We start from the raw sequence: 12,058 nt of genomic DNA, 5'->3' as shown, positions 1-12,058 counted from the left end.
TCAATTATTGAGAAGTATGATATGATAAATTTCTCCATTTTCTACCATAAAAAATGTTTTCATTATTATTAATATGTCATTGTTGCCATTCCCTTATTAACAACACGTGACAGTTCCTTTTGTTTTCCATTATAAAATATAAAATAATAAAAATATTTTCTTCTCCAGGTAAGTTCTTTATACTGCATTGTGTCAATTATTGTTACATTGTTCTTCCTTTTATTGTAGAAGTTTAAATATTAGCTGATGATGAACCTATATAGGTTCGAAACATGTTCTAATTAATGGTTTTATCGTACTAACATCCGATGATGACATTAAATTGTGGAGACGACTTCGAATTTTATTCCTCGCAAACCTACTGCACTCCATTTTGAGATACAATGGACTTCTACCAGATCTATGATGGCGTTAATGATTGAACTGTTTGACGTTGGTTGGTGAAAGTTAGTTCCGAAGATTTTAGCCTCGAAGGTGAGCTCCGAGGTGGTTGACTTACAATAACCCAGGACGAGGATTTGAGAACCCTGGTGGAGACTGACCCATCACAAACGGTACGTCGGATGGCGGAACAACTGGGCGTCAGCTAACATGCGGTGTTGATGGTTTAAAACGTATAGGGAAGGTAAAGAAGCTCGAAAAGTGGGTGCCCCACGGTTCGAACTATCGACAGAAAGTGCCACGATTCGAGGTATGTTCTAGGCTTTTGCGCAACCAAAACAATTCTTTTTTGTATCGGATCGTCACGTGTGACGAAAAGTGGATCCTCTACGACAACCGCAGACGTTCAAGACCGTGGTTGGACACCGATGAGGCGCTTCACACAGACAAAAACCCCTGCTGTGAGAAAATCGACTTAATGTACCGAAAATTGCGCCAGCAGTAGCCGGCACTGATCCACAGAAGAGGTCCGATCCTGCTCCAGTATCGGTACCAGTATAAGAAACTGGTAATTAACTGATTATTATGCATTTCATTTATATAAGGTTAACTATAAAAATTCCAGCTAGCGAAGGACTCAACAGGTTTCTCATAGTCAGCAAAATTACAAACGTTTACTCACCTAGTTCGTTAATAATGTCCTTCAGCGGCCTCTCTCCTTCAACCCTGAGCGTGTCCACATCCACACAGCCTTCATACAAATGCTTGAGTTTCCATTCCACGGTGCTCGTGCGTAGAGGCAATTTAAGGGTTGCTATCATATCTCGAACTCTTTCTGTCTCTGAAAACAACATTTTCAACATCAATAACATTACAGTGGGTTTATTTTCAATAAATCTAGATTTATAATTCCAATTACTATTACTCTTATCATTGTTTATTGTATTTAGAATATGCACTGGCTATTACTTCATTACGGTCCTTAATTGTTATTATTTTTATGGCGCACCAACATACAGAAATGAAAATATGAATTGGTCTCGATTTGGAGGTTAGATGTTAGGTGTTAGTAGTCAACTAGGTAGTTTACTCGTAAACTATAGGTTTGTTCTGGTTCTAACATCTGAAACTGTTTGGAAACTGCGCGAGACATGATGCGTACAAGCAAAAAATCTCAAACAGTCCGAAACAGTCTTAGACACTTGGTTAAACCAGAACGCATTTTGAGGAGACCACTGTGCCACCAATCGTATATATGAAGAGATGATGACGAGAAAATACTGTCGATCATGTCCATTTTGTTATGTAGCGTATCCTTGTAGGCTCAATCATCAATTATTTAAATCAAATAAATGAAAAAACATTCTAGAAAATAGCCCAAACAAATTTCCACATGAATGCGCATGAGCAACGGGAACAGTTCTCAACAGTTCAGCTTCGAGAGCAAGAACGAATCGGGATGGTTCAACACAGTTTTGGATAATTTCGCAGTCGAAACCAGAACAGAGGATTCATCAATCCGAACTCATCCTCAGTAAACCAGAACGCTCTATATCAACTGCGCATGATCCTGACGTCCTAGAACCTGAATTTCGTAGAACCAGAACAAACCTTATATAATGAATATGTCTGAGATTTGGACCTTATGGCACTCCTGAAGCTAGCACTTTCGAAGTCGATCTTTCATTCTCAACTATCACCAAATTCAAATCTGTTTGATATCTGTGATTTGGAAAAGTTATTAATTTGTAATTCAACTCATTGTATTGTAATATGGATAAGAGAAATTTTCTCACTATAATCCAGTAATATCAAAACAGTAATGTTAGCGTCTTAAGTAGCTTTGACCATGTCATCATGAATATACAGGGTGTTCCTTAAACACATGCTAATATTTAAGGAGGTAATTCTTAGACACATTTTAAGGAAAAAACATCCTATGGACGTATGTCCTAAACGCCTTAACTTTTGAAATACAGGGTGGCAAAGTTTTCAAAAAAATCAGTTTTTTAATAATAACCGAGATAATTTTGTAGACATCTTTGGCATATTTGGTACATATGTTCCATGCCTCAAGGCGCATTTTCTGATGTACAATTTTCCTAATTTTATCTGCCAGTGGCGTACGTACGAGTTTTGAAATGCATATTTTTGGCGAAAAAAATACTACGCCACTGCTTCATCTTGAATTAAAAATTATTTTTAAAATCTCCATACATTTTTGAGCACATTTGATTTGCTGGGTTTTCTTTGTCCGACGCATGGTTTTCGCTCAAAAAATTAAAAATCGCTTTACTTAAGGATAAATTCCTTAAAAATCTGATGCGGTATCGTGCATCGACTGAAAGCAAACTGAGAGATCAGATCTGTTGCAAAATAACTGAGGGTCTAAAAGGTATTTGTTTGTTGTCAGATGCACTGTTCTCAATTAAAATTACGTCATAACGCAGCACCACTTAATAATTTTTGAAAACATAAATTTAGTTATCCTGGAATAAATGACGTGTAGCAGAATTTATTTACTGCACCTCTTGGAAATATGGAGTTTGTCGATATGTGATTTCTTTTAAAGATTAAAAGCAGAAAAAATAGCGTACCCACCATAGCAATAAAAAACGAATTCTCTGTATGTACAAACGTCAGTTGCTAATATTGATGTTGGTTTAAGGTAAGGTGTTGGTGTTAAAAACTGTCACAGCGCGTTTTGATTGATTTTGAAGTGTTATTGAAGTTATTTTGGTAGTCCGCTGTTTTTCTGAATATCAGTAAATATGGTAAATTATACGAATGCGGAAATGGCGCAAATGCATTACGTATATGGCCTTGCCGATGGTAATGCAACAGAAGCCAGGCGCATTTATCAGGAAAGATATCCTAATCGTGCCTTACCAGATAGCCGAACCTTTTCAAATATTCATCGTCAACTTGGGGAAACTGGTATTTTCAAGAAAGGGACTCCGGAAGGTAGACCTCGTGTAGTAAGAACTCCTGAAATTGAGGAAGCGGTGCTGCAAGAAATTGAGGAACATCCTGAGACGAGTACGAGGAAGATCGCTAGAACTTTGGATATTTGTCATCAAATTGTTTGGCGTATTTTGGTTGATTTTTTGTTATACCCATACCATATTTCAAGAGTGCAGGCATTACTCCCAAGAGATTTTCCACAGCGTGTGAACTTCAGTCAGTGGTATCTACAAAGTATTGCACTAAATCCGCAGTTTGAGACACAAATTTTGTTCACAGACGAAGCAAATTTTTCTCGGAATGTCATTCAAATTTCCATAACAATCATTTGTGGGCTGAAGAAAATCCCCATGCAATAACCGAAACCCATTTCCAACACCAATTTTCGGTTAATGTATGGGCAGGAATTATAGGTGATCATCTAATAGGCCCATTTTTTCTACCAGGACGCCTTGATGGTCGTTCTTATTTACACTTTCTCGAAGAAGACTTACCTGGGTTATTGGAAGATGTGCCACTTGCGTTAAGGAATCGAATATGGTACATGCACGATGGCGCCCCTGCTCATTTCAGTGTAATTTTCCGAAACCATTTAAATACAGTTTATCCTAATCGTTGGATAGGTCGCGGAGGACCTCAGCAATGGCCAGCAAGATCCCCCATTCTCAACAGTTTAGATTTTTTTATGGGGTCACCTTAAAACTCTTGTGTATAAAACTCCCGTTAATGCTTTAGAAGATTTAAGAGAGCGAATAGTTGCCTCGTGTGAAACTATACGAAATACGCCGGAAATATTTGAACGGGTGCGTAATTCCATGCGAAGAAGGGCGGAAGCATGCATACTAAGTGCAGGTGGCCACTTCCAACAATTTTTATAATCAGTTTTGGTATTATTACTAATTAACAAATTTGTGCTATTCGTTTAGACTTACTGTCACAAAATAAAATAAAACTCGTTTTTGTGAAAAATTTATTTTTTTGCAGATTATGTTTTCAAATATTATTAAGGAATTGGTAATGCGTTATGAAGCAATTTTCAGATTCTCATTCATTTTAGAATTGATCTAATTTCTTAATTTGCTTTCTGTCGATTTTTATTTTTTTGAGTGAAAATCATGCGTCGGACAAAGAAATACCAAGAGATCAAATTTTCTCAAAAATAAATGAGGATTTTAAAAATTATTTTATTTTGAAAAGAAAGCATTGGCGTAGTACTTTTTCCCCAAAAATATTCAATGCGAAACCCGTAGGGATGCCACTGTTTGAAAAAATACAAATTTGTGTATATCAGAAAATGCGCCTTGAGGCATAGAACAAATGTACCAAATATGCCAAAGATGTCTACAAAATTATCTCAGTTATTATTCAAAAACTGATTATTTTTGAAAACTTTGCCACCCTGTATCTCAAAAGTTAAGGCGTTTAGGACATACGTCCATAGGAAGTTTTTTTCTTAAAATGGGTCTAAGAATTACCTCCTTAAATATTAGCATGTGTTTAAGGAACACCCTGTATATTCGTAGTAGGGCAGTTGCATGGCTAACATGGCCTTAAGTATTACTATTGAGTAAGAAATTCATTACTGCGGCATTTCTTCATTTCTTTGGGTTATTTGTTTTCAGCAATCGGAATGAGGCTATATAATGAAGACCTTAGCTGCAGGCAATGCAACAAAGGAACAGAAACAGCTTATCATGTCTTATTCTTGCCTCCTCTGTTGGATCAGAGAGAGAAAGCATTGCGAAATATTGAGAAATTTGCTCAAAACGAATGATGAGCAAAAATCCCGAAAACCAGAAAATAAAATAGAATCTGCCTGATAAAGCCCCACTCAATTCTTTATATACTTTTTCATATATATATTTATTATTGACATTTTCTTTTCGTTGGCAGGTTCTTATGCTTTATACAGTGTATAAAAGCCAAATCTCGAAACACGTCAGATTCAGATTGTAATTTGACATACTTCAACGGAAAAATGCTACTCCTACCTTCAACCCCCTTCGAATGACAGGTACAACCCCCAATTTTATAAATGGAAAGTATAGGTTTGTGACATATCGTTTGAATGTTCTCTTCATTCTCTCTTCAAAAATGTTATCGCTTTCAAATTTGTTGCAACGATTAAGATGAAATAAATAAAATAAATCATTTGGGAAACTGTTATTTTACGCATTTCTGGTAATCTAACCTTTTGTCAGACTTGAAGTGAACGAACTTTAAACTCAAAATGCTGACAAGTAATGTTATAACATACAAAACAAGTTGACAAGACGTTTTAAACTAACGTTGCCACGGAAATTATTTACAGTTTTTTAAAGGATACCATCTAAAAAGAACATTGCTATGGTTTTTGCTTACTTTCTTATTATCAATACCTCAACATGGAATAGGTTTTGAATTTGGATTGAAGGGGTTATGTTTTAAGGAGTGATTAATTTTTGGGAAAGAAAGTTTTTGGCTTTCTACTACTCCATCTTGATACAAAAAAAGGATTAGGGAATCTTCCAAAGAAAGGAAGGAAGTAATCAATTTGAAAATAAGTAACTCTATACATGAATGTGTGAATCATGCAAAGAAGTAACTTTCAGACACAAACTGAAAGAAAGTCCTACTGAAACAGCTACTTTCATATAAACATTGAATTACATGAAAGAAAAAAATTATTTCGAAACAAATACTTCTATATGAACACTGAATTATACAGAAGATACTTTTCTCTACTCAGTTTGTATTTCAAATATTCGTTGTGGAATAAAAATCAGATATCATTCACATGAGTTCTACTTTGAATGAATTGTAACAAACTGCACTTACATGGAACAGTGTCATCCTCACTGGTATACATCGATGTTTCGCCTTAAGCCACCTGTCCTAAAGCTCTTCAGTACCAAATTGGATAACATTATAGAAAATACATACATTTATTATTTCGGTTACGGTACATATTTTAACAAAATCCCAAAACACGTCAAATTTAAATTATAATTTGACATACTTCATCGGAAAAATGCTACCCCTACCTTCACCCCCGTCATGTGGTTACCGAAATTCGTATGTATGTATTTTCTATAATGTTATCCAATTTGGTACTGAAGAGCCTTAGGGCAAGTGTCTTAAGTCGAAACATCGATGTATACCAGTGAGGATGACAGTGTTCTATGTGAGTGCAATTTGTTACCATTCATTTAAAGTAGAACTCATACGAATGATATCTGATTTTTATTCCACAACGAATGTTTGAAATACAAACTAAGTAGACTGTATAATTCAGTGTTCATATAGAAGTATTTGTTTCGAAAGAATTTTTTTCTTTCGTGTAATTCAATGTTTATATGAAAGTAGCTGTTTCAGGAGGACTTTCTTTCAGTTTGTGTCTGAAAGTTACTTCTTTGCATGATCTACACATCCACGTATAGAGTTACTTATTTTCAAATTGATTACTTCCTTCCTTTCTTCGGAAGATTCCCTAATCCTTTTTTTTTGTATCAAGATGGAGTAGTAGAACGCCAAAAATTTTCTTTCCCAAAGGTTTTGAGTATATTGCAATAAGTTTTGAAGGTATTTTATCGAATTTCGGTAACCACATGACGGGGGGTGAAGGTAGGGGTAGCATTTTTCCGATGAAGTATGTCAAATTATAATTTAAAATTGACGTGTTTTGGGATTTTGTTGAAATATGTACCGTAACCGAAATAATAAATTTATTCCGTTTGGCTTTTAGACACTGTATAATTATGCAGAGGAAGAAATAGAAGTTTATTTTATAGCAATCTCTTCAAAAACTTTTTTTTCAGTAATTCATATATTCCTTTCAATCACATTAATTTTGTTAAATTTAGTTTGAAAACTAGTTCTTATCGATTACTCCAAATATTCAATAAAGTGTTATTGGTTTATGATATCAATAAAAAGCAGGGACCCCCAGATTACAAAATTTGTTCGTGCTCACGACTTTATCTTCATATCGAATTTTGTTGTTACTAGTATCCCAGAGTATTTCTATTTAAACACTTGTAAATCTTATTTTACATCACACAATGAGAATCCGACCCAAGCAATTTTAAAGAAAACATTGCCAGCCACGATTAGAATGGCGGTCGTAGATTGTCGTATTCAGTTTATGTGTTACATACCGGGTGACTCATTGAAAACTAGATACTCATTGTTCTATTCTGATTGCTTAAGGACACTTTTAGTTCGTCAGAAGGAGCTCTACTACTTTTACCAGTCTGATTCTACAATAACAAATTGTTGAAATGAATGCCAATTTGACGAAGAAATTGTTTTTGCAAGATGGAGTCTCTCAACACTTTTTGTACCGTGAATATAGTTTTGGAAAAAATAATGTTTAATTGTACCAGTAGTGGAGGTATCTTTGACATCCCAAAGCTTTCCATTCTCTACAAAAGAATTAAAATTACTGGGTAATTTCAGAAGATTAGGTTTCTTCGAAAGTTTTGTCCAGCTTCCCAGGATCACCCTGCGCGACCATGGGAAGCTGGCGCCGAAGAAATATCTGGCGATGACCAGGAAAAGTCTACGCCTAACAGTAGGATTTCTCACTGGCCACTGTCAAATAAGGAAACGCCTCCATATTATGGGACTAGTGGACACACCTCTATATAGGACGTGTGAAGAGGAAGATGAAACTGTCAGGAATATCCAATGCGAGTGTCCGGAGTTATCATCAATAAGAGAGTGTGTGTTCAGTTAGTCTTGGCCTACACCTATATTATAACAATTTTCAATTGAAGGTAACTCATATACAAATTGAACTGTTGCTAACGGCAATAATGTTGAATGTTAGAAGTAAATTCTTACCGGGGTCATTTTTATCGTCCAGGCATCGCCATTGTAAATAATTGAAAAGTAAGATGATTTCATAAAAGTTGCCCCCCGTAACAAGCTTAATTAAGATTAAGAGAAGTTTTAATCTTCCTCTTTGAAGATGATCACTTGGTGATCGAAACACGTGTCGAGGTGTTAAAAATAACGATTTGGTGTTGGAAAAAAACTCCAGTAATATTCATTACTGCACCAAAGGTTCCAAACAGTGCATCATAAATTATTATGACTGTTAATTATTTATACATTTACTTACTTACTGACTTATGTCATATAAAAACAAAATATTTCGGAGATTATTCAATTCTTACTATCGAACATTGAATGAAATTATCACATAATTGGGTCACGGCTGAAGGAACATTAAATAGTTCTCCAACTGACCCGTGACCATGACCAATCTGAATATAATTATTTGTTTTGAGTACAAGTTCATTGATAACACAAGTAAAAGTACGATATCTTGGTAATATTGAATCTCACTGATTGATAACCCAATAACATCCAAACTTCCGACGTAATTGAAAACATAATATTTTTTACCACATGCAGTAATTTAATGTTGTCCATATGAGGGAACTACAGATACTTATCATCGAATACCGATCTGGATTTTCTAAAAAAAAATTACATTTGTTATTTGAAAATCCCCGATTTTTTATAAAAGTGTTTATAACAAGTAAAAAAGTATTATTCAGATATTATTATGGACCAAACATAACTGTTCATTATTCAAATCATCTAAAGGAACAATTCGTTCAGGCAAGTTTTAACTCCCTACTCTGTAGGTTAATGGACTGACACCGAAGAGAAAACAACTACTCTCCTAATACTACGAAGGGCGTTGGATTATATCCGACAGGTGTCAGTGCAGACTTCTTCACTGAACACTGAGGATACACTATGAAAACACACTTTTGTCTATTTTCCATGATAGTTTTGTATTTGTTGACTAGGTTCGGTCATTACACCATTTTCAAAACTAACCAAATTACATTCAAATCTGAGTAACTATTTATACCTACATTGCCTATACCTATCATAAATAATTTGATACCTAAATTGTCAATACCCAGGATAACCTCAATTAATAGCAGTATATTGATGAACATAACAAAAATTTATGATAAAATGTAGGTTTTGGGTACTGGGTTATAGGTTCAGGGGAGGACTATTGTATAGGTCAAGTTGTTCGTTGAGGATAATAGAATTGGGATTTATCTTTGACTTGTTTATTTCTATAGATGCCAACAGATTCGCCATTTTCCCTTTTTCGTATGTGTGGAGGATTTTCAAATTATCTTTATCTATTTGATGTTTCGAATTTTGAAGATGTTCGTACATTAATGATTTTTATACAAAATGACATGTTCGTGGTACCTTATATCAAAATTTCTACCAGTTTGGCCTGTATATATGGCTGGGCATTCACCACATTCTAGTCGATATATATTAGGTCTCTTCCCATTGTCTAATTTAGGTTTGGCATTAAATAATTTGTTTCCTAAATTTCCGTTGAATATGTAGGATGTTTGTAGATTGAATTTTGAAAAATTATTTTTAATATTTTCATCAACATAAAGTCGATGATTTCCAATAATTGAAAATCGAATTCCTTCAGGGCTGAAGCGGACAACAAACAATAGGTTTGTCATCGCCCCATCTACCTAAGAACGGTAACTGCATATCCGAAATTTGTCCAATTTCTCGTATAAGGAAAGAAAACTTTTCACGTATAGTCAGTGCGCATACTTGAAGACTGGTTATAAATCGAATCATCCAAAGGAACGATTCGTTCTGGCTAGTCTCAACTCCCTACACTGTAGGTTATTGGACTGACACCAATCAGAAAACAACTACTCCTCTGGTTAATACCACGAACGGCGTTGGATTATATCCGACATGTGTCAGTGCAGTATTCTTCACTGAAGTTATGCCTGCATATGCTGTTGACGATACAACTGCCGCAATAGATTTTCAATTATTGGAACACACTTGCAAACCGGTTTCCGGCTGTTTGGCCACTCGCCAGTGCAAGGTAGTGTCTATCATCAACATAAAGTCGATGATTGCCGATAATTGAAAATCGAATTGTTTCAGAGTATCATTCCTCGAACAAAGCTGAAGCGGACAACATACAACAGGTTCGTCATCGCCCCATCTGCCTGTGAACGAGGTAACCAACCACATATCCGAAATTTGCCCTCTAATTCCTCGTATAAGGAAAGAAATCTTAATATCATGTGTTTCTGTAGCTCCATATCTCAATAAATATGAATTCTACAATGTCATGGTGTATAGTGTTCGATAGAGAATTTTGTACTTTGTACATTCATGCTGTTGGTTTTACTCCAAAATTAAATTTTTTGCCTCTTTTCAGCTCAGTGCTGTTGTATTTCAAGCGATTTTTTGCCAATTTTTCCCCATGAATTCAAATTGAACGAAAGCGCTACCAAAACAGCCCCAAAAATTAACCAGGCATTTGGCAATGATGGTGTTAATGAAAACACTGTTCAAAGTTGGTTTGCGAAATTTCGTTTCGGAGATTTCAGCCTCGAAGATGAGCCTTGAAGTGGTTGACCTACAGTAATACAGGACGAGGATTTGAGGACCGTGGTGGAGACTGACCCATCACAAATGGTGTCTGGTATGGAACAAGAATGTAGAATTTTACGGAACACTTGTAGAAGAACTACTTGAAAACTACTGCAGAATTGGATGTCGCATGTCCAGAAAAATCCATTTCTTGCACTCCCATTTGAATTTTTTTCCCAGAAAATTTGGGTTCTGTCTGTGACGAACAAGAGGAAATGTTCCACCAAGACATACTATCAATGGAGCAACGTTATCAAGGTAGATGGGGCGCAGCAATGATGGGGGATTATTGTTGGTTCCTTATGAGGGAAAACGATAAAACATATATACACGGAAGTCAACATTTACAAAAAGGTTATGCACAAAAGACTTCATTTTAATGTGTTTTTCATTTTTTTTTCCTATTTTGATCTTATATTTCCCTATAATATATGAAAATTTTTGTATAAAATGAAAATAAAAAAATAACTCATGGATGGAAAATGTATGATGTTGAAGTAGCTGTCAGGATGCTTTAAACTCTCATATATAGCCATTATAATATTAGTCGCAATTTTTTTTCTTATTTATTGGCTACTGTAATTACTCTCTGAGATATCTCAGTTTAAAATAGAATCATAAAAACGGACAAACAAAAAATTAATAAACAATTTGACTAGTGATCTTTGAGTGAAAAGGCTCACTTTTGGTCGGAATTTTTTACATCTCGTGCAAAATAATAAAAACTGTTCCTTTCCTTACCTCGTCGCACTAACTGCTGCTTCATGTTCCATATACTTTTGTCTTTCGGTAAAGGGTATTGTTTCAGCCATCCCCCACAAGTTGCTTTCCACAAATTATCACAAGGGAAACTGTGCTATCGAGAGCTTCCTGCACCTGCAAGCCAATAAAATATTTGTATTTGTGAATTCGGAAAGAAATTGGGTCTGCTTCACATATAACAAAAATATACCCTTCGAATGAAGAATTTCCGAGATAGACAAAATGTTGACAGTTGACAGCAAATATTTCTAGGAAATGTCAACTGTTTGACATTATTTAGTATTTTGGAATATCCACAATTTCAATAAAAAATCTATTCCAAACTTCATGAACAAATACATTTTTGAATCCAGCCATGGATCTCATTTGAAAATTCTCCACTAAGGACTCTTTCATGCGGGGAGCTTCACGTATCTCGCTCGTACACGGGAGCGTTTATCACTATTACATACCGCTCATTCAAACCGGGAGCCTTTTTAGTTTCTGGCTCCTTGAGGTCAGTCGTAGA

The 12,058-nt window shown here is 35.3% G+C and overlaps 1 protein-coding gene across 1 annotated transcript in view; it reads right to left on the bottom strand.

Moving 5' to 3' along the window:
• The window catches only part of LOC111501885 (endothelin converting enzyme 1), a 354,283-nt gene that overhangs the window by 324,305 nt on the left and 17,920 nt on the right, over window positions 1-12,058 (bottom strand). Inside the window, exons 2-3 of the mRNA XM_074176343.1 lie at window positions 11,530-11,664; window positions 1,064-1,222 (exon numbers count right to left, since the gene is read on the bottom strand). Of these exons, the coding sequence (XP_074032444.1) occupies window positions 1,064-1,222; window positions 11,530-11,554 (184 nt within the window). The 5' untranslated portion in view covers window positions 11,555-11,664. The remainder of the gene's footprint in view (window positions 1-1,063; window positions 1,223-11,529; window positions 11,665-12,058) is intronic.

The sequence above is a fragment of the Leptinotarsa decemlineata genome, unplaced genomic scaffold (assembly GCF_025532065.1).
Source record: "Leptinotarsa decemlineata unplaced genomic scaffold, Ldec_3_MD MMD2_tig00001719_RagTag_RagTag, whole genome shotgun sequence".
Classification (NCBI taxonomy): domain Eukaryota; kingdom Metazoa; phylum Arthropoda; class Insecta; order Coleoptera; family Chrysomelidae; genus Leptinotarsa; species Leptinotarsa decemlineata.
This window is presented reverse-complemented; position numbering and strand designations above follow the sequence as displayed.